We start from the raw sequence: 27,065 nt of genomic DNA on the forward strand, positions 1-27,065 counted from the left end.
GAAACTTAGCACACACTTAAGGAAAGAGCTCTGGAGCCAAATAAGTCTAGGTTTGAATCCCAATTTAGCCACTTACCAGTTGCTATTAGGCATGTGATAACCTCCTTGATCTGCTTCCATCTGTAAAATGGATATGGCTAAATATAATTCAGAGCTCTTGTGAGATAAAACAAGAAGAAAAATGTACACTGGCCAGCACAGTGTATAGAGTAGAGCAGAGACCCGCAGGTGTGAGTTCTCATCTTCTTGGCCTCCTTACCCCGACTGGAAGTGCTAGCTACATGGCTGACAGACTCCAGGTTTGAAGCCTAGGAGCTGGGGACCTGTGGTGCATGGGGGGTGGGTACTGTGTCTTTATTTACCTCCAGCGCTGAATGGGGTGTTCTGTGTGGGGACCCAGGGCTCTGGGGAAGCCCAGCCAGCCAAAAACGAGCTGTCCCTGGGCCGTGAGTATGGTGAGGTTCACCAGAACGCTCATGCTTGGCCAGGCCAGGACTTTGAACATGGGGGTTGCCTGTAGTCCTTCTGAACTTTGCAAGGCAAAGAAACGTGCCTCTGGGCTGTGCTGATCACCTTTGAACCTGTTATCTTCAGAGCCATAAGCCTAATATAAAAGTGGCTCATTTCAGCATGTTCTCCCTGCAGTCTGCTCCTTGACTTCCACAGACACCCTTGGGAATCAGAGGCTACCACCATGACGAGGGACCAGAATGGAACCTGGGAGATGGAGAGTAATGACAACTTTGAAGGCTACATGAAGGCCCTGGGTAAGGGGGCAGGTGAGGGTGGAGCAGGGAGGGCAACTTCGGAAGGTGGTCTGGTCCTCCAGACAGTGCGGCTGTGGAGTTCCACAGACCTGAGAGCAAGTCTCGCTCCTCGCTGACTAGCTGTGTGACATCAGGCAAGTGAGACAAATTCTCTGAGGCTCAGATTCCTGGTCTGCAAGTAGGGAATAGTAGCAAATGAGATTATGTCTAGAATGTCCTTAGCACAGTACCTGGCACACAGAAAAGATACACTGAATGGAGAATGTGCACACACAGTCACATGCATGCACACACAGTCACATGCATGTGCACACACATGTGAGTGTGCACACGCATGCATGCGTACAAGAGTGAAGCCAAACTTGAGAGGCTAATGCTCCCCTGCCTTGTGACTGCCGTCTGTTAGATAATCAGTTGCACCCGATATTATCCGCAAACGACCCTGCGTTGCTCATTTGTCAGTGTTGTAGAGGGGGAGCAGCAGCCAACAAATCTTTCAGCTAGAACATCCAGCCTACAGAAGGCTAGGAATGGCTTTAGTCGTGTAGATCCAACAACGCAGTACTGCTTATCTCGTTCAGAAGTACTGACTTCTGAGCCAGACTCCATGCCAGGGGCTCAATCGATGTGTGTCCTTGGTTAACTCTTGTGGGATCTCTTGTGGCTGTTGCAGGTAGGGGGACAGGGAGAGGGGCAGCAGGCGGAAAACACTGGGAACCAGAGGAGCTGGGCCCACAGGGGAAGCTTGCTATGCTGGGCAGCTGTCAGCGCCCAGGCACTGAGCAAGAAGCTTTGGCTGCCCGCCCTGATTCATCCTGCAGCAGCCTCCTGATCCCTTTTCCCGCTTGGCACCCTCCTCCATGTGAGGAGTTCCTGGCTGGAACTTACCCACACAAAACATAAGCAAACTGTCTGCGGGTGGGGTCGGAGGCCCAATAATTTGGATGTGGTGATGGGAAGTCTCACCAAGAACGGGTGTCATGGTTTTTTTCTGTATAGATAACTTCTAGCTTCATGAACATTTCCACTGTGCCGGTGAGCAAGGGGGACTGTGACGTGTTTGACACTTTATAGAGACTGGAACTTTCTTCATGTACTTTAAACATGTTTCCAACACTTGATAGCTTTTTTCCCTCCTGGCTGTGAGAATTTTACCTCAATATTGGAAGAGGAGGGAGGAGGTAAAAACCATAACTCTGTTACATCTGTTTTTAGTGCCCTGCTTAAGCAATCGAAATGGAATTTTGATTCTATCTGTGAGTAAATAAATGGTCTTGAGCTTAGCTATAAATCTGAACATCATCAGAGGAGGAAACCAAACCAGGGGAGCCAACATAGCTGAGGCTTTCTCTCTGACCTTGACCTTTCAGAAACATTTTCCTTATCTGCCAAGTAGGGACAATAGCACCAGCCCTGCCTGTTTCTCCAGACGATGCTGGAAGTGGTCATTGTAATGATGGGAAGCACTTTTAACAGAGGTCTCTCTGCGGGCTTCAGCGTTTCAGCAGCACGCAGTGACTTTAGGTATAAAATAGTCTTAGTTTAGTTTTATCTCTGTAGGATGGAGCCCCTCTTTCTAGGATTAAGGTGAGAGGCAAGCCACTCTGTCACCACTCTCCAAAGAATCCTCTTTCCAAAGCAGCCTCCTCTGGACTCTTCCACACCAGTTCACATCCTCAGTGTGGGAGAGGGGCTGCCAGCTCGTGAATGTGTTACTTGGATAGCTCTGGCATAGGTGTCTTTTATATCAGATACCTATTGTTCTTAGAGCTTCAGTCAGAACGTGAATTTAGCACCTTACTACATTGATTTCACTCTCCCAAGGAAACTGTCGGGTGTTTTTGTACCAGAGTCTCTGCAGTTTAGAGGAGGTAGGCTGAACTCTCCTGATTAAGGTTCATATTGTAGGTGGTTGTACTAGTTAAACCCAAAATGTGGATGTGCTTGATGCCTCAGTTTACCCAGCTGCTGATAGCCCACAGTGTCATAGGGTCCCAGGAAATTGCTCCAGTTTGAGGGCTTGATGACCCCCACACCATGGAGACAGGACACCTGGTCCCTCTCACCTGCCCAGGGAGCCATGGGTGGGGGGAGGCACTGGCAGGGACAAAAACAGGTCTCAAGGATCTCAGCAGGAAGCAGCTGAGGTGGGGCCATCCTGTCAACTTCACCTGCTGAAAGCAACCCAGCAGATGGGTACAATTTCCTCCACACCCACCCTGCAAGGCAAGGGTTGCTTTCCCAGAACTGGCAAGTCAGTGAAGCTTGCCTTCCTTGCCCTTTTGAGCATGAGACCCTTGGCGTTTGGGGAGAACACGGGAAGAGATGTCAGCAAATCCCAGAATATGTAAATACCATTAAGTATAACTCCACTTTCTGCTAAAGAAGGGTCACTCTCTTAGACCTTAACCCCCAGTGCCAGGGAATTGGCTTTCTCTGTGGGCCTGATTCAGTAGGAAGGAGAGACTCCCAGTGACTCATTCCACACACCAGCCTCCACACACAACCCAGCTGCCAGTCTCAGCAGAGTGACACGTCATGACAACCTTTGGGTTTGCCCCAAATTATCAAAGAGTGAGTGCCAAAGGTCAGTGGTACTTCCTCTCTTGCCTTCTTAGATACCAGTGTTTCTTGAGGCCCTACGTACTTTATTGATGGCAAGGAAAGCAGCTGGTAAACTCACCCTGAGGAATGTGTCATGTCCTGAGGTCCTCCTTCAGGCTGAGGTCCGCATCAGGGCACCAGGGAGAGGGAGGAGTGGTCTTCAGTTTAAAAGGGAGCCTACCAAGGGCAGATCTCACATTGAGGCCCCAATGCTATGACAGAAGGCTGGGAGAGAGCCATTCTCAGCCCAGGAGTGAGGCCAGTACTACACAGGGAAGCCATTCAGCTTCTCTACCAAAGATTGAGTGCCCACCTGTGGAAGCCGAGGACTGTGCCATCAGAGGCAAACGAAGCTCAGTCTCTGTTCTCAGGGAGTTCAGACTGGTGCGGACCGTCATAGCTCTGCACACATGGTATTCCTGCTTTCTATTACAGTGTGACAAACCACCCCCAACATGTACTGCCTTGGAACAGTGACCGTCATTTTACTGTTATCTTATGTAGTTATGGGGGCTGACCAGGTGCATCCAGGTGGCTCTTGCTGGGAGCTCTTGTTCAGCTGTGGCTGGACAGTGGCTGGGGCTGGCAGTTGGGGATGGCCAGCAGCTGAGACTGTCGACATCTACATGTGGTGTCCCCGTGTGGCCTGGGTTTCCACACAGCATGCTGGCTGTGTCCAAAGGGAGAGAGCACAGGAGCTGAATGGCGTTTTATGACCCAGGCCCATAAATCACATAGCATCACTTCCATTGTGTTCTATTGGTTGAAGCCCACCCGTATCCAGGGAAAGAGTACACAGACCACACCTCTTAATAGGAGGAATGTCCAAATCACATTAAGAGAATGGCATGTAGGATGAGAAGTAGTATTGCAGCCATTTAATAAAATATAATCTGGCCGAGATGGGACAGTGGGTGATTCTGTCCCTTGGTCTTGAAAGGACTGTAGTACCAACAACAGAATGATAGTAACAAGAAGTGCGTACGGGTAGTGGTGGAGGAAGCTGCAACGCACAGGTCACTGAAGACTTCCTAAGTACTTTGGGGTGGGGTTTTGGAGGAAGGAGAGGAGTGCCCCACTCAGAGATGGAGTTGGGCTTGGCCCTGCAGGCCTGTGCCAGGGTCGGGCCAGTACGGACTGGTGTACGCAGGGGGAACAGAAAGAGCTGTATTGCCAGAGGTTGAAGTGTGAGAAGGAGGTGAAAGAAGAGTCAGAGAAGGTGGTAGGGCCGGATTTTGAAGGAGCTTTGCCATCACATGTGGACTCCGTCCTGCAAGGAGAGGAACGTATGCAGGAGAGAAGCCGTGAGCTCTCACTCTGACAGCCAGCTGGTGAACAGATCAGCAGAGACTGTCAGCGACCCGAAGAGGTGGCTGATGGCCCTGGGAGATGACGAGAGCAGTTCCAAGAACAGGATGGGGAATGTCCAGAAGGGGAAATAGACTAGAATTGGTGACCAGGTGAGGGAAAGTCAGAAAGACAGCCTAGAAAATGAAACACCCTCATGTAACTTTAATCAAGAAGATGGGAACATACAACAGAAGGTATGTGTCCTAAAAATGCTCAATTAATGTCAAATTTAGACATCTTTCAGGAAATCCAGTTCTTAATTCACAAAAGAAGATGAGGATCATGTTCTATGAAGACCATCTTTTCATTTAAATTAACACGCACAGATTTAAGAGAGCATTGGCCACCACAAAGTCCTAGTGGGTCTCTAGAAAATTCCACCAGGAAGGCGTTAATGTTAGAGGCCGAAGTCAGGCCACTCTCACCTGACACGCCAGGAAGACCTCTAAGCATTGGGAATATGGTGGAAACCCAGCCACAAGTTCCCTGCCCTTGTGGAAGCACATGCTAGTGGAAGAGGGGAGAGTAAATAGTTTAAGACAGCAATTTCCAACCAGAGTGCGGTGGCTACAAGAATTTTTAAAACCTGCAATACCTGACTATTTAGTCAGGGGTGCTGACCTCTTTTCCCTGAGATTGTCAAATAAAAAAATGACAACTGCCAACACAACAGTAGTAGCTGTTTGGTGTGAGTGCCTTGTCTTGAATCATAAATATATAGGCCATATAGTGGAGTTACATCTTATTGGTCACGTTACATAATAAGTTTGCATCCAATTGGTTAATTCTTGGTACCAGAAATCCTTACATACGAGTATAGGCACCTGACTTTTTAAATAGTTACTTTGGAAGAAAAAGGGTAAGTAATTACTATTTTTATATTTTTATAAATCAATAAAAATTATACCTGTGGGGTGTTTTTTTGTCAGATTGGCAAAAAAATACACTTTTGTGTGCTGTAGAATTTTAGTAATTACTTTATATGTGCCATGAGGTGAAAAAGGTTGAAAATCACTGGTTTAAGATGATTTTAGGTAGTGGTAAGTGCATTAAAGAAAGAAAATAAGAAGGAATGATTGGGTGGAGAGTGGCAGGTCCTCACGTCGAGGCCAAAGCTTAAATGCTGAGAAGTATTATTCTGGGCACAGGGGACAGCGAGTGCAAAGGCTCTGGGCATATTTTGTGTTTAGATGCTCATACGTCCAAGTGCACTATTAAAAATGGCACACTGATATAAGATCTAGAGCACAGAGTTGTAGTCAGAAATGAAGACAGAAGGAATGCTTTTCATGTTATGAGGGGAAGGATCTGAAGCCCAGAGAAGTGGAGGGGCTTGCCTGGGGTCACTTGTGGCTGGGAAATGGTGGAGTGCAGAGAGGAGCCCCGTCTGTCTGATTCTAACACCCAAGAATACCAAGAACAGGGCTAGGGGAGGAGGGGCTTCGTTCTGAGCAAAGGTTGTCAGGATGGGGATACCCAAAGTAGACAGGTATGACCCTTAGAAATATTGCAAGAGAGACACTCTGAGTCTCTGGGTAAAAATGAGTGAGTGAGTGAGTGAGTGAAAAGAAAGGAAGGGAGGGAGGGAGTGAAAGAAGGGAGGAAGGAAGAAAGGAAAGAAGGAAATAAAGAATGTCTAATGACCCAAGGTAGAGTTAGCATCACAAAGAATTTGGATTCTGTTGTGCTCAAAGGTCAATGAGGTCATACCCTTTGCCAGTGTCTTTACAAAAACCACATGGTTCCTGATTACACTTTCCAATGGGAAGGTGCTGGGGGTGGAAGAAGCCCTGGTGAAAACAAGTTTGGTCCCTTCCTTAGGCGTACTGGCAGCACCTCCACTGTGACCCCCTTCCCAGTGGTGACTCCTGGACTACGGGTGAGGAGGTGAAATAATGCAAGGGGAGCAGGGAGGCATCCCAAGATCTCCAGCCTGACTCTGCTGGCCAGGGAAAGTTTGAAACCTATCTGGAGATGTCCTTGAGGAGTGAGAGGAGGAGGCAGGCAGGTCGCCAGGCTAATTCCTCCCTAAATGTGTTTTCCGGAGGAGGAAATGGCATGGAAAAAGAGAAGATTGCTCTTCCACGCTGTCTCTCATAATTGCCTACGAGTGCTGATGATCTGAGAATTAAGGAGTCCAGGTTTGAAGCCCATCCAAGCTGTACTTGGAATGGGTCTCAGATTTCATATGATGAATATGTGTGCATCTCTGCTCTTTAATTTACAGAGCGCTGGCCCTTTTAGCCTGCAACTTTAGCTTTCTGCACGAGCACAGTACAAAACATTTTAATGTTGAGTAGAGTACTCATATTTCAACTTTATGGCTCGCATTGTTCAAAATGCAGTTATGAAAAGTATGCTTTTAATAAAGTCACTCCAGTGTTGTTGTTTTCTTCTGCAGCAGCTACAAGCCATATATATTATTCAGAAATAGCTTGCCTTTGGACCTTTTCCTCGGAGATAGAAATTCATTTCACCTGGCTATAAATCAGGCTCAGAGCTACCTTTAATCCAGAAAAGCAGATAAAGCATACTTGATAACCCTGGTGTTAAAATACCATATCAGAAAAATAATTTTCTCTGCAAAGTACAAAGAGAAAGTGTTTCTGTAACCTGCATGTGTGTGTATGTGTGTGTGTGCGAATTCTACAGCTGCAGGTAAACCTTTCCTTTTGATTAGAAACATCTCGCATCCACCAACAGAACGTTTGGCTCCCTTCCCGGAAGTAGAGCAGAGGTGACATGATTAACTAGTCTGTGTAAACCCTAAAGGGTAGCCGAGAGGCCACAGCATTTTTCAACCAGGAGAAGTAGTGTTTGATCCCATTCGCATGGAGCCTGTAATAAGATGCCCCCGGCACTGGCCAGAAGGATTGATGAGGGATGGTATCTCCAGCACAAACCAGTTCTCTAAGCTATAGGCATTTTATACTGAGGTCTATTTTTCTAAGCAACCAAGGACAAGCAACATTTTCTGGTAGCAGAGACTTAGTTGTGAATGACAAACAGAATGTATTTGCAGACAAACTGTCAGGAGCTCCAGCCTAGCTGAGTAACTCTGAAACCACCATTTAACACCTCTGGGCCTTGCTATCCACATGTGGGCAGTAAACACGGAGCTGTTCTCTGAGGAACACTTCTGCTCTAAATTTCTCTGCAAGTCCCAATTCTTTCTGAGTAGTTTTGCCTGGAGGAGCCGTCTTCTTTGGTTCACCTGGTTAATACGTGGCCTGTGGTTGGTTGGTTTTTCTCATCTCCTAACTGTGTTTCCAGCAGCAGGATATAGCACAGCCCTCAGCACAGAGGGCCAGAGAAGGAGCTAAAGTTGTTTCTGCCCATTGACCAAACGATGGAGTGAGGGAGCTGATAAAACGCCCATGTGACAGGCCAGGGCTGTGTGGATGAGAGTGGATCCGCTGCCATTCTGACTGTTCTTCCGAGTCCAGGGCCCTTGGAGCATGGAGCGGCAGATGTATAAACACGACCCAAGTATTTCACTCCAGACTGAAAGTCGATCTTGTCGCTGTGTTTGATCCAAACAGAAAAGGCCAAGGCTTGGACGCCAGTGTGCATCAAATGCCCACAAGCTCCTTGGCGCTGTGTAAAGCATTTTACCGTTACTTTAAGTGAATCCTTGCATTAAATAATTCTATGAGACGAGCCTTCTTTTCCCCCACTTTACTGTGAGAAAAACTGATGTTCAGGGAGGGAGTGACTTCATTGAGTTTACATAGCTGGGAAATCAGGGTGAGGGTTTATACCCGGATCTGACCCTCCCACTCACTCTTTTATACCTATGGTTCTAAACTTTAGCGTGCTCAGAATCACTCGGAAGGCTTGTAAAAACAAGCAGAGCCCAACCACTTGTGAGTCTCGGGTGGGCCCAGAATTGACATTTCTGAGAGGTCCCAGGTACCATGATGCTGCCAGCCGAAGGACCTCTTCAAAAATGAGACTTCCCTAATTATTTGTGATATATCCTAGCGTTAAAATTCTGATACTCTTACAAATTACATTTAATCAGTTAAGAAAGACACATCTTTCTGTATGCTTCTTAAATATATATATTTGTATTGTAAAATTTAAAATAGTAGCTTATATTAGAGGACTGTACACTAACTATTTAGGTGATTTAAACTATTTCTGAAGAGCCAACACCAGAGCTCTGTGTAACCTCCTTTGGTTTTTTTTCCCCAAAGTTCATCCTTTGTATCAATTGAAATTAGTAAAGTTGAAGCACAGAAAAAAGTCTCCCTTTGCCCCCTTTAGCCAATTCATAAGTGTTTCTTAAGCATGTACTTTGTGCTAAGCTTTGGGCCTGGTTCTATGAGGATGCAGAGCAAGGAGACAGCATTCCCCTTGTCCACTTAGAGGTGAGACTTTGGAGGAAAAAACAATGAACCCCATGAAAAAATCGGAGGGAAATACTAGGTAGTATCTCCGGGGGAGTAAACCATATGGTCTGGACCACAGGTGAGGAAGGAGGCAAGAAAGAGGAGAACAGGCTGGAGAAGGCAAGGCTGGGGCTGGGCCTTATGAGATTTGGAGAGCAGGGAGCACAGGGGCAGGAATTCCAGGAGCAAACATATAGGGAGCACCTGGAAAAATGCAAAGGACTCCAAGTCATCCAGCTGGTGAGATCAGGGGACTTAGTGATGATGATGATGATGATGAAGAAGATGATGATGATAATGATAATGATGATGCCAGCAGCTACCATGTATGGGGCCATTACTACAAGCCACTAGCCAGGGGGCAGAGCTCTTCACAAACACTGTCAAATTTCATCCTCAAAATAACCTGATGCAGCTACAAAGCCCCACTATGGCCACTGCTCTCCGTTGCTTCTAGATCTAGACTCAAGTGTCCAGCGACAGGACTGCAGTTAGACCTGTGGACATCACCTGATGCATTAGACTGTGTACCCAGCATAAGAGGAGAGAAACACTAGTCGGGATGTGACATGTTAGCCCTCTGCCTGCTGCAAGCCTGTGTTTATTCTGACTAGAATAGGGAATACATTCCTTAGTAACTTGTAGCAATTTTAAAGAAGCGTTCATTTCTAAGTCAGAGATCCTTGACTACTTGGTCTTGTCTAGTCTCCTGCCTTCCAAACAGGCCAGCAGTTGCCTTGGAAGGAGAAAAATTAAACAGACATTTCCATAATTGCAGGGCTCAGGTGACTGAGACAAATTCCTTAGAAGAGGTTTCATCAGTTCTATGTTCTGTCCTGTGGAACACCTGGCCAGCTGGGGGTCCCGCCACAGAGCCATCCTGCGGTCACAAACGATGGGGAAAGGCTATATCCTGTATCCTGCTATTGGAGCTACACAGCATCTTTCCTAGTTTAAAGGCTTCGTGAAGTTCTTCAGCACAAAAACAAGCTTTTGGATTCCTTTCCTCATTTCCCAAACTTAGTGGATTATGAGCTTTTTTTTTTTGACCACCAAATGTTGCATGGGCCTGAGGCCCCTAGCCAACACAGTGGGGCACCTGGGCTCCTGAATGCTGACCGAGGGGCCTAGAAGTGTTCACAGCACAAAGGGCCCCAGAGAGAGCCTTTGTCTCACCCACATCCTGTAGCCTACAGCTGTGTGGCTTGGACGCGCCCAGGTACAGCTGCATAAGCCACAGAGCTGAAGCTTGTGGAGCTGCCAGGGAACGTACAGGAGTTAGAGTGTGACTGCTCCAACTCGCACTTTTTAGAGTTCCCTGGGCTCTGCAAGCATTGCTGTCTGGTGGGGACAGTGCACTAGTGTGCTGGGGCACATGGACCATTCCAACGAGGGAGGTCTCTTCCAGCTGGATCCAGAAGTCCACACGGCTCCAGGGGAAACATAAGGAGAGTCAGAGTTACTGGTATCTTGGGAGCCATGGAAAGTGCCAAACTGGGATCCTGGCGTGACGAGACAAGCCAGCCCAGAGCTGGTGCAGTCCAGTGCTGGCCCAGGAGACAGGCCATCCTGGGTTCAAGTTCCACCTCTATTGCTTCGCCACTGGATAACCCAGGACAAGTGACAGAGCTTCCCTGAGCCAGTTTCCTCTTCAGTAGAGTGGAGCTAATATATTTGTCTCATGGGTTTGTTGAGAAATCGAAGTAAGGGAGGTTTCCCAAGGAAGGTTCCACCATGGGACACCATTCCGGAGTGGTTCCAAGAGATGTCTTAACTAGCACCCCAAATATGACCAGGGTCCACACAGCATGGCCCCCAGATTCACCTTACCCCAAACTCATCTCCTGTGTCTCCCCATAAAACTAGTTCAGTCTCTGATTTCCCTGGCTCTCACCTTGGTCACCCCAAGCTCAAAACCAGTTTTCTCTTTCCCACTTGATTGTTCCCCAGGTTCCTTCCAGTTAGCTCACCCTTTGACTGCTGTTCTAGATGTTCAGACAAGTCACTTCACCTCTTGAGGCCCCCATGTCATCACCTAGATGCTTACACAGTAGCTTTTAGATTTTTTTTAAACTGTGGAAGTCTTTCCCAAACAGCTCCTTCTGAGGAAACCCAAGATCTGAAACTACCCAGACCCAGAGATTCTGGGTCTAGATTAGGGTGCAGAAATCTGTATGCTCACATTTTCCCAGGCGATCCTGATGGGCCGCCAGTTTTGGGACTCATTGGTGAATTCTTAGATGCGGCAGGTTCTCAACAAAGAGTAGTGAACAATAGAATAGCTGAGCAAGGCTCAACTCATGCTGACTTGAACCTAATTTCTCTTTTCAACTTAGGATACAGGTATGAAAACCTTTTACCTCCTGGGATGACTGATGTTACTTGAAATTATTCTCTTATGATAAAAGCTGACTTTATTTAATTTAGGGGCCAAAGGACTAGCCAGGGCCCTTTCCCATGCAGATGTGATTCTGTTGTCGTCCAAGTGGCCAGCTTGGGCTTCTCCCTGGTTCTTTGGGAGAAGGGGAGTGATAGTGACCACAGAAGGAATTGGGTCAGAAAGGAAATGAGGAGAGAGGATGAGGGAAGTGGTGCTTGGCTACCATGGAAGGGCAGCAGAAGGGGTAGGGGCACAGCCAGAGGAGATGTTAATTCTCCAAAATGACCCGAGTCCTGAACTGTTGGTAACTGCTGGTCTCTCTCATGACACAACAGTATTTACCCCCCACTAGAGAGCACACAGTGTGAGGTTTCATCACCTACCTATCACAGAGATGGGGCTGGGAGTCTGGGGGAAACAGCACTCAATGCATCTGAACTGTCCTTACCCTTGAGGTTACCTTGGGGATTCATAGAATCAATCTTATTGTTTTTGAAATCTTCTAGGTGGATTTTCAAAAAAAAAAAAAAAAATTAAAGACTTAGTTTGGTATCCAAAGGTATCTGGAGAATTTATAGGCATAAAGGGGGCGAAATATAATTTGGCTAGTGACCAAGAGCTTAATGATGTTTATAGCAAGGATAGAAATTTAGCAGTTCCAGAATTATCCTGTTTCTAGGCTTATTCCACAGAATAGTGACTTTTTGGCTCAGGTGATGTTTTATGTATAACCAGAGGTTAGCAAGGAGGTGAGCTCAGCACTTAGCTTCTTACTGTAAAATGCAAAGCTTAGGAAATGAAACACTCCATTAAAGGGCATGCTTCCTTTTACTTACTAATTGTCTCTAACGGATAAATAAGATTCCCTTTAAAGCATCAAGACAAAGGAAAGCTGTAGACAGAATAAATGCAGCAAAATCTTGATAATTGTTGAATCCAGGTGATGAATACAGAGTTCCTAGTACTCACCTCTCTCCTTTGTTTGTTTGACATTTTTCATACTAAAAATATGAACAAATACCCACCCTTTCCTGAAAAACAACGAAACAAATCTCTAAGCAAGTCTCCGTTAAGTGTCTGGAGTATGCTAACGCTGCACTGGGGGCTGATGAGTTGGGGGGCAGCCTAGCTAAGTCAGCCCCTGCTCTGCGTTAAAAATGGAAATTTGTGTGTATTCTTCCCTGCTGTGGACATTAACAAAATCCATCTTTACCGGGCGGTCTAGACCAGTTATTTTTAAACAATCCTTTTTCTTTTTAAAACATGGTCTTATGTTCAGCCAACTCTTAAAAAGAAATGCAATATGTCAAATAAAGAGAGTGGAGGTGCTGTGGTGAAGGGCGGGGTGTGTGTGTGTGTATGCACCTGTGTCCATGAACACAGATTGGAGAGTTGCAGCTCAGGTGGGAGCCCTGCCTGCTACCTGCTCCTCCCATCAGGGCTCCTGAGAAGGCACGAGAAACCCTAGGGTCCCCAGCAGTTGACTGAGATGCCCATACTGGCCGTGTGTAAAACAACTCATTTCCCACTTCAACAAAGAAATGTGGCCTGCCCCCATCTGTGTCTCTGGTCTGGATTGCTAGGCTTTGTTAAGGAAATGAATGAGTCTGCTGAGCACATCAGAACCTCTACAACTCCCTTTGCCAACAGACACTGATTTCGCCACCCGCAAGATCGCAGCGCGCCTGACTCAGACGAAGATCATTAATCAAGATGGTGACAACTTCAAGACGAAAACCAACAGCACGTTCCGCAACTATGACTTGGATTTCACCGTTGGCGTGGAGTTTGATGAGTATACCAAGGGCCTGGACAACCGGAATGTTAAGGTACTAACTTTGGTGGGCGTTTTTCACTCATACACTCTGTAGGGGCTGGCTATTTGGCTCACAAAGAAAAAACAACAGAAACAACCTGGGAAGGGGGGCCAGAATGGACTTAATAATGCTGGCAATATGCATCGTTATCTTATGTAGGAAGAGGCAAGCTGGCATCTGCACTGAGCTTACAAGCAAAGGAGAGATTAAAGGATACTGGCCTCCCCGAGGTCTAACATGGGCTGGCAGGCCGAGAAGAGGGCAAGGCGGAGTATCATAGACAGGACTCAACTGTGTGAGCTGAATAGTGTAGCTTCAGCAGAGGGGCAGCCCTGCTCAGCATCAGCCACACATTTCCATGAAGAATTGAGTGTTGGTGTATTTTTTTTTCTTTTCAAGAGATATTGAGACTTGATAGTTTTTATGTGAAATATCTCAATTGTGGATGATCCCCACTGCTGTTTTTAAATGCAATGCAAAGCAAACAAAAAATTCAGTATACTTTATAAATGAAGTCAGGGTTTCTCCAGCCATAGTAACTTACAGACATCTCAGGCAAGTCTGTGGCGTCTGCATCAGCATCTTAACTCATGGACAGAATGGAGGAAGTCCCATGCATCAGAAAGCCAGGCTGCCAGCCACTTGAATGGTTTGGGTGTAGGTAGGGTTCTGAAAGCAAGCAGACAGACCTGAGTGCACGTGTGGGGAGTTAGCTCACAGCCCAGGAACTGGAGTTCGGAAGCAGCAGGCCCTCACCCAAGGGAGCAGTTTGTCAATAAGGCAGAGAGTGGAAGCAGTGGGGAGAAGTGAGGTGGTGGTGGGAAGGCAGGGGTGACAGCAGGTCAGGTCCCCTCTCCTCCAGGGTCACCCTGCGGTATCATGGCTTTGCGGCCAACCGTCGCACTGTCCATACTCACACTCGGTGCACCTGTTTTTGGTTTTCCAAATTCAATTACACCTGGTCAGTCCCTGCAAATAGGAATGGGGAGAAGTCCATCTCAGTCGAATTTAAGGATTCTCCCACTCCAATCTTAGCATCATACGAGAACCCGAAGGATTACACGGTCCAGGAAAGGGTTTCTGGTTTGTCATTTTGCGTGGTCGCCATTGACCACTCCTGTCAGTACCCGCACAGTTTAGACAAGGTGGACAGCTTGAATATTCATAGCATCCACCCCATCTGTGCCAATGCAGCCGCTGGGGTCTCTGCCCTGGCTCCCAAGCGGGGGATGGTGCGGCCGGGTATCCTGTCCCCAGGTACCTGTGCTCTCACCCCCAACAGAGGCCAGTGCCTTGGAGTGCCACAGGAAGCAGAACCCTCCCCGCTGGGCTTCCCAGTTCACCATGAGCCCTGCCCTCCCCACAGTCCCTCTCCTCGCGTGCTTCTAGGAGCTCTTTCGAAGTCAGAGGTCTCGACTCTTCTCCCAAAGCAAGGAACAGGAGCTCTGGCACCTCTCTTGGGTTTGGAAGAAAAAGTTTTAGTCATCCTTTGTTACTGACTTCCAAAATGAGGAGAGCAGGACACATTTTATTTCTCAGGCTGTCCTGCAGCATCGATAATCTCAGCCTTATCACGTCAAGTTTGAATTCTATTTAGGGCTCCTTGCTAAAGAAGAGTAGGAAATGAAAAGCAGTTTGGAAACGCTTCCATCAGAGCAGACTTGGCACGACAGCCTAAGCTTCCAAGCCCTGCAGTGGCCGCTTGTGGGTCCGTCCCTGAGAGGTTGATGGATTGACAGGGCTTTTCTGAACTGTGTGGCTAGAAAGCCAATTCATCAGACACCAGAATTCACAGGAAAATTTGCTCAGAATTTTTGCATCACTTTTCTGTCCTAACCTAATCAGCTCACAATGATTTATTATCCGTGGTCTTTCCGTTTTGGGTTGAAAAACAGGCCTGTTCTCGCCAACTTGTTCTTTTATCACCTTGGATGGCAAAGAACTCACCCTTCCTGAAATAAATCATGTTCTTTTGGCCGTTTCTGACTCTTAAAGGATTCCATCTCTTAACACTGTTAACACCCCCTTTCTTCTGCCTCTCTGCTTTTTACTGTTTCCTCAGACCCCATCCACCCCAGGATCAGTTCTTAGCCCTGCATAGAGAACCCCCTTTCCCACCTCATGTTTCTGCTTGCCTACAATAAAACATATGGGTGCTCTCTCTCTCTTTCTCTCATTCACTCACTCGCTCTCACTCTGATAGGGGCTGAGAGGTACCCAGGACCGAGTCTGCTCAGTCTCTAGCAAAAGACTATTCCCAAGAGAATCAGCACAGAGCAGTTGCCCTCGGGGCTACCTACTTCCTGTAACTTGACTGGAACCCTTAAGCTAGAAAGGGGCAAGGGGGAGTGGGTGGCACGCTTGAGTGCAGACACAAACTGTGTGTCTGTGTGCACATCTGTATGTGTGTGCACGTGTGTGCGTGGGTATGTGTGTGTTTGTGTAGTATTCCCCACACTCCTATTCTCCAGGGTTCCACTTCTCAACTCCCTGGTCACCCTCAGGAGCCGTCCTGAAAATCTCCCATTCAGCAGTCTGAAGGAGAGGCATAGGGGCGGGGGTGCAGCCGAGGTTCAGTAGGGTCCTGACGTGCCCAGTTCTTTGCCATCCCAGAGCACAAGCAGTAAAACCACATTGATCATGGGGTTGACTCCTGTCTGAGGGGCCCAGGGACCCCCCTTTTGCCTTCCTGTAGGTCACACGTATTTCTCACTGCCTACCATGACTTGTTTCTAAGAGGATTTAAAGTCCTTTTCAAAAATATACAAGCCACCCAAAATAACATTGAATTTAAAAGAAGTATATTCATTCAATAGAATATCATGCAGGCAAAAAAAGGGAATGAAGTACTGATTCATTCTACAACGTGGATGAACCTGGAAAACATTATGCTGAGTGGGAGGAGTCAGACACAAAAGGCCACACTGGTATGACTTCTGTGGAGTGTCTGGAATAGGCAGATCCACACAGACAGAAGGTGGTGGCCAGGGGTGGGCGGAGGGGAGTGACTGCTAATGGGTGCAGGGCTTCTTCTGGGGCCAGTGAAAATGGTCTGGATTTGGATAGTGGTGATGGTTTTACAACCTTGTGAATATACTACAAATGACTGAATTACATACTCTAAGAGGGTGAATTTTATCATGTGTGAATTATATCTCAATGTTAAAAAGTAAGTAATTGGGGCAGGGAAAAATGGATAAAGATAATAGCAACTAAGACCAACAGAACCAGTAATGTCACCCAAGAGCCCAAGAGAAGCAGCCCAGTCCAAGAGGGTCCCCCGCTGCAGGGATTGCCAGAGAGGAGGGTGGGCCCTGGAGGAATACCTCTTACATGGGGGCAAGTACACTGGGGAGGGTTTAAATGTGTTAATAGTGTTCTTTAATGCTCAGTATAAAGAGCTATTTTCCTTTAAAAAAAGAAAACACTTATTTGGGAGTGTGTCAAATTTACAGAAAAGTTTCAAGAATATGACAAAGACCATCCTTACAGTCTTCACCTGGAGTTCCCTATTTGCCATCTTGCTCCATTTGCTTTATTTCTTGTGCATGCTCTCTCTCTCATATACTTATTTTTTCTGAACAATCTGTTGTGTTACCCCTAAATAATTCAGTGTGTATTTTCTAAGAATTAGGATATTCTCTTATATAAGAGAATATTGTATTCACAGTGTATTTACCAACTCTTGTTGATAAATTTTATGTGGATACAGTACCTGCATCTTATTTACCACAAAGCACTGTTTTTAATGATGTTAACCGTGGACACTGTGAGAGTGAAATCACGGTGTGGGCCCGGCTTCCTTCTTTCACTCACTGCGGGCACATCCTCTTCATCCTCATGGAACGCTCTCCCTCTCCTGCCCCCTGCTCAGAAGCAATAGTTTTCCTCCCTTATTTCCACTTCCTCAGCCTCAAGATCTTTTAAGGCAATGGAGCCTCTTTTAAAAGCATCCTCTGATACAGGGATAAAGGACACCAACTATTATCTCTTTTATGTAAAATTGAGGCTGTAATATGTAGGTGTTACCATGATTCATTGATAATCAATGTACTTGAGGGTCAGAATAATTTTTAATTTTGCATCCCAATATGAGTTATTAAAAGAAAATATTAGGACAGGCCCTCATGCACCAACCTTTTTTTTCCTTTGTTTTTATTACAAATTTGCAAAGCCCCAGGTCAGGAGCTATTCATGAAGTGATGAATCAGACCCCCTTTTTGACCCTCAAATATCTCCTAGCTCCTATGAAAGAAGACAAGTAGATGGACAATTACCATCCAGTGTCCAATCTGATGGACACGTAGGCACTCTGGTGGTACCATAGAAACTAAGGCAAGGAGAAGGGCTGGCTGAGTTGTTGTCAAGAACTATCATCAAAGAAGAATACACGTGCTGCTTTATTCCCCTCTGTGGGTTTACTTCAAGATCCAATTTAACGAAAGCAAATACAGATGCATTCAACAGGGCTTCTCCAGCACCTCCTGTGCACTGGTGACTGTGCCGAGGCTGGGGTTGCAGAAATGAACAGCAGACATGGCATGGACTCTCCTTTCATGGAGCTTATTGTCTATTAGGGGAGGTACATGCTAGTTCAATAAACATGTATTAGGTGTCCATGATGTGTAAGGCACTATGGGCAGAGGGGATTAGAAGACACAAGTCCTTTCTCATCTATTTGGAAGGGGACTGAGCCCAAGACCGAGGATGGGTGACAACAAATGTGTATTCCTTTCTTTTCTATTTGGAAGGGGACTTTGGAATATTCCAGCCAACATCTCCCTCCCAGAAAATCTAGGGGAACAACCTGTATATTAAGCATCTCCAAGATATTCTAAGATGTGAGGCTTTAGAAAACATGTAGAATTTCATTGTTAAATTAATTTGGAGGATATTAATACATACAGATAGTTTAAAAGAATTTAAGAGTAACAACTAAAATTTTCTTCCCACCCTCACCCCTGGCCTCTCAGTTTGCTCCCCAGGGACAATCCCTATTAAAGGTTGTTTTTCCTCCTTTCAGGGAACCTGCACACACGCATGTGCATGTACACATCCCCCTCGTTTTACACACATGGCCCTGCTCTGGGCTTTTTAGACTTCAGCTGTACCCTGCGGAGACTGCTGTTCTCCCTCAGTGTAGAACTGCCCAAGGAGCTGTGCAGCAGGGGAGAGCCACACCCTGTTTAACCAGGCACCCACCAACAGATTTCTGAGGCTTCCGGTCTTTCGCAGCAATGTGTCGAGGAGTGATAGAAGGAGGAAAAAAACTATATAAAATATATAATATGATCAAGGTCAAATATTATTTGAGAAATAGCTAGATTTAAATTATGCGTAGAAAACAGATTTGAACCAAAAAAATAGACCCGAATGTACAAGGGCAGTACAGTTAAAGACACAGTTCAGTATTTTACCAACTAGGTTTATAAGACACAGCAAAAAGGTAAACATCTAGTTCTTAGTATAATGTTGTTCATAGAAGGGTAATGTGGTTTGCACATCTCCAGGGAAGGTCAGCACCCACACAAAACCACTGCTTAGGTGGGAATGACACCTTATCTCAGGAGGTGCACCTGCAAGCCTAATTCTGGCACAGTAGTGGGTGGCCTTGCACCTGTGGGTAGTACGGATTGTCCCAGGCACATGCTGGGAGAGGTAAAAGGGGGAACATAGAAAGAGTCAGGGAGATGTGTGATTTGTAAATATGTACACAAGGATTTGAGCCTCTTGAGGTTTAGTAGGCTTGTGGCTTCTTCGACTTGCTGGTCAGCCAACAAAGTTCTACATTTCTGCTGCCACCCCTGTGATGCCCACCAGTCAGCATTGCTGCTGGAGGAAACCCAGGACCAGAGACAGGTCTACCCTCCTACTCCTGGATGACTAGTCTGGCCCTGGAGCCATGGGTGTGGCCCCTGCAAACGAGGTAGTGGGCAGTGCTCACAATGTGATTCCTGTAGGGAGAATTCCCCGAAGTAGAGCTTCTAGTATATGTAACGTTGTATTTTGAAAGGTGATACAAGATTAATACTGATTGCATGCCCGCCAGCCATGTGGGAGGGTGCCTGCTTCTCTGCAGTGCATTATCACTCTTTTATCTTTGACTCTAAGATGAATTGTATCTAAAAACACAAACAGCCTTCATTTGCATTTCTCTTATTATGAGTGAAGTTGAGTATCTTTTCTTATGTTTAAAAGCCATCTGCTAGGGTTGTGTTTTTTTCCCTTGTAAGCTGTTGGTTGGCGTCCTGTGTTGAATTTCCTATTAGGTTAATGATCTTTTTCTTATTGATTTATAGGAGCCCCTTATATAAGGGAATCGGATCTTTGTCTGACATGCGGTACAATTATTTTCCCCAGTTTGTTATTCATCTGTTGCCTCTGAGGTATTTTCCCCTTCTGGAAATTTTACATCGTTATACAGTCAAATTCATCATCTCCACAGCCCCCACCCCCACCCTGCCATTTGGAAAGCCATCTTTGCCATAGGATACAATGGAAGAGTCTAGTTCTTTAACAGAGGACAGAACCGGCCGCAGTGCGCTGGTGAGGCTGGAATGGCAGGGGTATGTGGAAAATGGGCGGAGGGCTGTGCCTGGTGGACCAGCAGGAGCGCAGGAACAGCCTCAGGACCACAGCGGCAGGTGTGGGCTTGCTCAGTCCCGATCAAGACCAGACAGCTGTTTTGCATGGGAACTTGTCGTTGCAGACGCTGATCACCTGGGAAGGCGATGTCCTCGTGTGCGTGCAGAAGGGGGAAAAGGAGAACCGGGGCTGGAAGCAGTGGGTTGAAGGGGACAAGCTACACCTGGTAAGTCCAGGAGTCGGCCCAGCTTCCTTCCACTGTGCTCATGCCAACTGCCTGTTCATCTGGCCAGTTTGACAGGAAAAATGGCTCTGCACTCCTCCCCTGAGCTCTAGCCAGCTGCAGTGGTCATATAGTCAGAAAGCCATTCCTATCTGGCTCAGGGGACTCTGGGAAGAAATGTATATGGCTGTTTCTGTGAATGGCTACAATTAAAATGAAAGTTCAAAATGCTGAGTTAGGGAGCTGAGACCCATGGAGAAATGCAGGGGACCTATTAAAGACCAGCTGGGGAGGAATGTGAGGCACAGAATTAAGATGTCCCCAAAGCAGGTGGGACTAGGCCTCTTCACAGTGATGTGAGCCTGGAAAAAAGAGGGGTTGGGGTGCAGGTGCAAAGAATGGGGGGCAGCTGGGCCTGTGAACTACTTGTAGACCATATGCATTGGCCTTTTATCATAGGGTATGTCCACCTGATCCCCAGATATTTTAGGTTATTCGGTACTAAAACAGAGCAGTAGGTACCATTGCTGATATCCTTAAACTATATCTGTATAGGTAGCTTAATTTTTCATTCTTCAATCTTGAAGGCAACTTATGGATCAAGCATTCAAATAATGAAAAAATCTTTCATTCCTTCGTGCATTCAGTCTCATTTGTTAAATGGGTGGTTCATTCAACGAATGGGTCTTCATTCATTCATTCATCTGTGGTGTCGGGCAGGTCCCTGGCTCCAATGTCAGTACTCAGGTCACCATGGTGCCCTTCAGAGCCAGCCTTGCCTCACCTGAGTTCTTTATTTCGCAGGCAATGTCACAACTGGTGATAAATGGAAGGCATTCGCTGTGTTTTCCATTGATTGTTTTCCCTATCTGCTCTGGTTTGGATGCTGAATCTTTTTAATTGTAGTACAATACCCAACAGTCCCTTGTGGTTAAGACAATGGATTCATTGTCAGCTGCAATGATTTCATGGTGGTCCCCACACTCCTGTTTCTTCCCCCTCCCTGAAAGGGTCATGAGATGTGCAGAAAGCCTGAGGGCTCCCTCTCTCTGGGTGAAAAACAGCATCTTGCCTTCACAAGCAGGCCTGGGAGGCCCTTCTGCAGTCACATTCTTTCATTGCCTGGGCCACCACCAACCAACATTCTAATGTCCAGAGGCCAGAAAGCCCACAGAGTGGAGGGACGTAGCTCACCAGCCAGCATCTTCCCAGGTTCTTGTCATCTGAACACTTCTCTCCACTAGATCCTTCCCTGCTCCTTGGGCTGCTGCCTTTTCTAAATTAGGCGATGTTGTTTTAATCACGGAAGTAGGAGAAATCCCGCCCAAGAGGGTAATTTCTTTGAATTTTTCATTTTTATAGTCAAGTTCAAGTCAAGTGTCAAAATCAAATTACTGCTACCTGCAGGGCATGCCAGCTGATTAGATCCGTGAGACGCTCTCTCCCCAGAATAAGTGTCTTCTTTATTACAGCTCCCCTCCCCTCCCCATCCAAATCACAGACACCAAGAGGGCCAGGGGTGGGGCAGGAGGAAGGCCCCGCTTATTCATCACTCATCCACTTTCTGATGTTGCAGGAGCTGACATGCGGTGACCAGGTGTGCCGTCAGGTGTTCAAAAAGAAGTGATGGCCACGAGGGGGTGCACTCCACACTCCCAGTGAAGAGTTCTTTACCGGCTTTGAGAAGCAGCCATGGGGACCCTTCCACTCCTGCAAGCCCATTCAGGCATCTGGATGGGTTTTACACAGAATGAATGTGTGACAGTGACAGACACATTCTTCCTGCTTTGAAACCTGGCATTAAATGAAAAACCAAAAATCATTTCCATACTTTGAAGTCCTGTCTCTCTCCCTTTATTTCTAGAACTGTAAGTTTTATCCACAAACAGAAGAGGTGATTGCCTGCTCGTGGTTTTCTGTGGGGCTTTGTTGTTTATATTTTAGTTTTGTTTAGCTTGGTTTGTTAGGCTTCTTAAAATTTTATTTATTTTTTAGTGAGAGGGGAAGGGAGGGAGAAAGAGAGGGAGAGAAACACTGATGTGTGAGAGAAACATCTAGGGGTTGCTCCCAACTGGGGACCTGGCCTGCAACCCAGGCACGTGCCCTGACTGGAAATCGAACTGGCAACCTTTCGGCTCTCAGTCTGGCACTCAATTCGCTGATCCACACTAGCCAGGGCAGTTTGTTAGATTTTTGTTAGTTTTTGGGGGGTTGTTTTACCTGGAAATGTTGTCTGGCCAACAATGCATCCCCTACTAATTCTTGAACATCACCCATTTCAGATTCATTCCTTTGACAGCGCGTTCATTTCTGCAAGATTCTATTTGAAGTTGCATATGCCTTCCAGTTCATACTTTGCCTGAGCAGCATGGGCAGAGCTACTTCTAAAGGCCTCTGCAGGGCTGCAATACCAGCTGCTCTAGATCCAGACCAGCCCTCTGCCCTTCAGCCCTGGGCAGACTGGCCTCTCTGCAGAGGAGTCACCAGGAACTGCTGGGCAGCCTGAGTTCAAGTCCTACTGCCACTTCTCAGTTGGCTGATCATAGGCACATTGTTTGGCTCTATTCTTGTTTTCCTCTTCCAGAAAGTGGAGAACACAAAAGTGGCATCTCTTGTACTGGGTCACTGTGAGACTTAAGCAAGTTAATACATACGAAGTGCTTGGAACAGGACCTGGTTCCTTCTAGCTGTGGTCATTATGTGGTTACTTCCTGCATAGTACCAGGGGTCCAGATGGGTGGATGCTAAGTAGCGAAGGCCTTCTGGTGGGTCCAGAACATTAGGTTCATAACTCTAGCATTGTATTTTCCTGCTGGATACACAAATGCAATAGTGCACCTGGAAAAGCAGAGTAGTTAACAGGGCGGATTCACGGTGGATCGCTCATGCAGTCCTGGGAAGGCACAGCAGATCAAAGACGTCTCCTCCATCACTCTGCAGCAGGGCCTACAGTCCCATGAGGCAAACATTGCCCTTGAAAAGTAAGTTTATCCCAAGAGGGTTATCATGTTGGATTAGCACACTCTGGTATGATTTGAGTGATCAGGTCATTCATTGATCCTGAGCATCCTAAATACAATTGGAGGCAGAGAGAATGGCTATGTCTGGCCATGTGGCCCAGGGCCAGGCTTGGCTCAAGCCCTTGAGGACAGGCAGCCATGACATGGTCCTTCTGGAAGATTGTGCTCCCCAGCAACCATGCCGTGTTCCTGCAGCAAGAAAGCCAGAGAAGTGCCTGATTGGGGCCTCATGCTGGCTGAAGACCTAGGGGAGGTTGGTGGGGGAATGGTCTTCCCTTGGGCTCTGAGGAAGAGGGGAACCTCCTGAGGAGGTGAAGGCCCATCTCCTTTGGCAGACTGGGAACCCAGTGAAGTGGCCTTTTCTCCCAGCTTCGCCGGAGCTTCTTCAGGGCCCCAAGTTCCTCTGCTGATGCCACCCGCTGTCTTGTTCTTGCCCACCACAGTTTCAAACGACCCTTTCCTTTGTCCCTTGAGAAAACCCTATGAATGAAATCATATCTGAAAGCTCATTGGGGACCAGCTATAAAGTATTCTGCACATGTAAGGAGTTATACTTACTAGTAATTTTTGATCCTAGGGTTTGCAAATATATTCCAGGGTCTGCTAACCCTTTGTAAAAAGGTTCATGGTCAAATGAACCTCGGAAATGCTGAGAACTGTATTCCCTTCTTAGAATTTCACAGTGAGAATTAGTGTTTTTATAGCTCAGAAAAGACCCGCAGCAAAGCCCAGCCTTAAACCCTGGGATTCCCTTTATCCAGCAGCACTTCATGTCCATGGGGTGTGTTGAGAACACTGTACTCATTTCTTACATGTACACAGCGCTTGTTCAATTACAGAGAACAAACAATATAATTTAAATCTTCCACTCCCCACGTGGGATTTTCTCAGTATGTTTCTTCCACAAATGAAGAGTAACAGTGAATCTGTTTACAGATAGTGTGCAAGATGGATAGTGGCTGTATTCATTCTACTGATCGTTCTTTTTCAACAAAGATTCGTCTGAACTTAGAAGTGGTCAAATCTGAGATCCCTACTTCAAAGCCAGGGCAGATACCTGGGGCCAGGGCCTGCTTTCCAGTCCTGCACTCACTGTGGCTGAGACAGGGCATCACCTGCCTCATGTTTCTGTTTCCTCAGCAGATGTCAAAACCAGACCATGACAGGACTGCTCCCCCTTGGCGCTGTTGGGAACAAAGTGAAAGGGGTCATCTTTTAAAACCCACTGAGGATTATACTGAGGAAGGGTGGTTCTGCTGGGTGAGGCTCTCAGAACCTCAGAACCCCAGCCTCCGGCGAGTGTCATGAGAGAGGGTGAGGTTAGCTATAAACCAGAGGGCATGGTCTTGACAGTTAAAGAAAACCTGTCCCATGAAAGTCCCGGCTCACAAATGGGCAGCATTGCAGAGTGGCTTAAGCATGCACTTGGGCATCGGCCTGTGGTTTGAATCCTGCCCCACCACTCTCCAGCTGGGTGACCATGCAGCAGCTACTCCCCCTCTCTGAGCCTCTGTTGCTCCTTCTGTAAAATGAGGAGTGGGAAACCTATGTCACAGGGGGTAATAAGGATTGAGCAAGATCTCACCACACTGCCTTACAGTGTAGTTTGATAATAGGCAGCACAATGCCTCCAACTTTGTTCTTCTTTCTCAAGATAACTGTTGCTCTGCGGGGCCTTTTGTGGTTCCATATAAATTTTTGAAATATTTGAGCTAGTTCTGTGAAATACATCACTGGAATCTTGATAGGAATTGCGTTGAATCTGAGATTGCTTTGGGTAGTATGGACATTTTAATGTTAATTCTTCCTGTCCATAAACACAGTATGTGCTTCCACATATTTGTATCTTCTTCAATTTCATAGTAATCAAAACAGCATGGTGCTGGCACAAAAACAGACACATAGATCAATGGAACAGAATAGAGAGCCCAGAAATAAACCCACACCTTTATAGCCAATTAAAATCCAATAGAGGAAGCAAGCACATACAAGGGGCTAATGATAGTTTATTCAATAAATGGTGTTCAGAAAATTGGACAGAAACATGCAGAGAAATGAAACTAGACCACCTTACTACACCACACACAAGAATAAATTCAAAATGGATCAAAGATTTAAATGTTAGACCAGAAACCATACAAATTGTAGAAGAAAACATAGGCAGCAAAATCTTGGACATCACTCATAGCAATATTTTATTGGATATATCTCCCCAAGCAAGGGAAACAAAAGAAAAAAATAATAAATGGGACTACTCAAACTAAAAAGTTTTTGCACAGCAAAGGAAATCATCAACAAAATAAAAAGACAACCCACAGAATGGGAGAATGTGTTTGCCAATACACCTGATAAGGTGTTAATATCCCACAATTTATAAAGAACTTACAAAACTCAACACCAAAAAAATGAACAACCCAGTTAAAAAATGGGCAAAGGACCTGAACAGACACCTCTCCAAAGAGGATATACAGATGGCCAGTAGACATGTGAGAAGATGCTCCACTAATCATCAGAGAAATGCAAATTAAAACCACAATGAGATAGCATCTCACACCTGCCAGAATGGCTGTCATCAATAAATCAACAAGTGCTGACGAGGATGCGGAGAAAGGGGAGCCCTTTTGCACTCTTGGTGGGAATACAGACTGGTGCAGACGCTGTAGAAACCAATATGAAGATACTTCAGAAAATTAAAAGTGGATCTGCCTCTCAATCCAGCTATCCTACTTCTGGGAATGTATCTGAAGGAACCCAAAACACTAATTTGAAAGAACAGGAGCCCCCCTATGTTCATGAAGCACTATTTACACTATTTACACTATTGCCAAGATATGGAAGCAGCCCAAGTGTCCATCATTAGATGAGTGGATAAAACAACTATGGGACACTTACACAATGGAATACTACTCAGCCATAAAAAGAAGAAGATTTTTACCCTTTCCAACAGTATGGATGTACCTGGAGAACATTATGCTAAGTGAAATATGCCTGTCAGAGAAAGACAAGTACCATATGACTTCACTCATGGGGAGGGTAGGGATGGAGGGATTGAACAAAAAGGAAAAAGTACTCATGGATGTGGACAACAGTGTCAGGATTGCTCAGGGGAGGAGGATATAAGGGGACTAAATGGTAATGGGGAAAAATGCAATGAAGACTAAATTTAAAAAAAGATCTTAGCCCTGGCTGGTGTGGCTCAGTGGATTGAGTGCCAGCCTGTGAACCAAAGGGCTGCTGTTCAGATTCCCAGTCACAGCACATGCCTGGGTTGCAGGCCAGGTCCCCAGTAAGGGGGCGCATGAGAGGCAAGCACACAATGATGTTTCTCTCCCTCTCTTTCTCCCTCCCTTCCCCTCTCTAGAAATAAATAAATAAATAAATAAAAATAAAATCTTTAAAAGAGATCTTAGCACATTGACTGAAACAACAGTTGATACCATACTTGTGTGTGTATGTATGTATATAATGTGAGCATACAGACATACACAGTAGACATGCACACACATACAGCAGGTCCTCGAATAATGTTGTTTCATTATAATAACATTGATGAGAAAATTAAAAATTGATTCCTGGTCAAGGCCACAGCCGGTGTGGAGTTTGCACGTTGTCTCCATGTCTGTGTGGGTTTTCTCCAGGGAATTCCGTTTTCCTCCCACATTCCCAAGATGGGCAGGTTCATCAGCGAGTCTGCATTGTCCCCGTCGGAATGTGGGTGGGTGTGGGTGTGAGAGCTCCCAGCCATGGAAGGGCGTCCTGTCCAGGGTGGGTTTCTGCCGGGTTAGGCTCTGGCCACGCAAGACCCTGACCTGGAATGAGAGAGTTGGAAAGTAATTCTCTTAGTTTCTTTTATTTATCTTTCTTAAGTGTATTTAGAGCTCACATTATTTCAATGTCTGATATTAGATGTGCTTTGGGTCTTTAC

At 46.3% G+C, this 27,065-nt stretch overlaps 1 protein-coding gene across 1 annotated transcript; it reads left to right on the top strand.

Annotated features, from left to right (window-relative positions):
• The first annotated feature begins 636 nt into the window (after positions 1-636).
• Positions 637-21,957, top strand: RBP2 (retinol binding protein 2). The gene is made up of 4 exons (XM_024566153.3): positions 637-767; positions 13,146-13,324; positions 20,022-20,123; positions 21,697-21,957. Exons 1-4 carry the CDS (start codon positions 695-697, stop codon positions 21,745-21,747), a joined length of 405 nt encoding a protein of 134 aa, XP_024421921.1. The 5' UTR covers positions 637-694; the 3' UTR covers positions 21,748-21,957.
• The last annotated feature ends 5,108 nt before the right edge of the window (positions 21,958-27,065 follow it).

Source organism: Desmodus rotundus, chromosome 8 (genome assembly GCF_022682495.2).
Source record: "Desmodus rotundus isolate HL8 chromosome 8, HLdesRot8A.1, whole genome shotgun sequence".
Taxonomy (NCBI): Eukaryota; Metazoa; Chordata; class Mammalia; order Chiroptera; family Phyllostomidae; genus Desmodus; species Desmodus rotundus.

What these genes read in the sequence shown, in the direction of transcription:
- RBP2 (XM_024566153.3), top strand. Translation starts at nt 695, where the DNA reads ATGACGAGGGACCAGAATGGAACCTGGGAGATGGAGAGTAATGACAAC. An exon ending in AGGCTACATGAAGGCCCTGG is followed by an intron (nt 768 to 13,145) that starts GTAAGGGGGCAG and finishes CTTTGCCAACAG; the next exon opens with ACACTGATTTCGCCACCCGC. An exon ending in TGGACAACCGGAATGTTAAG is followed by an intron (nt 13,325 to 20,021) that starts GTACTAACTTTG and finishes TTGTCGTTGCAG; the next exon opens with ACGCTGATCACCTGGGAAGG.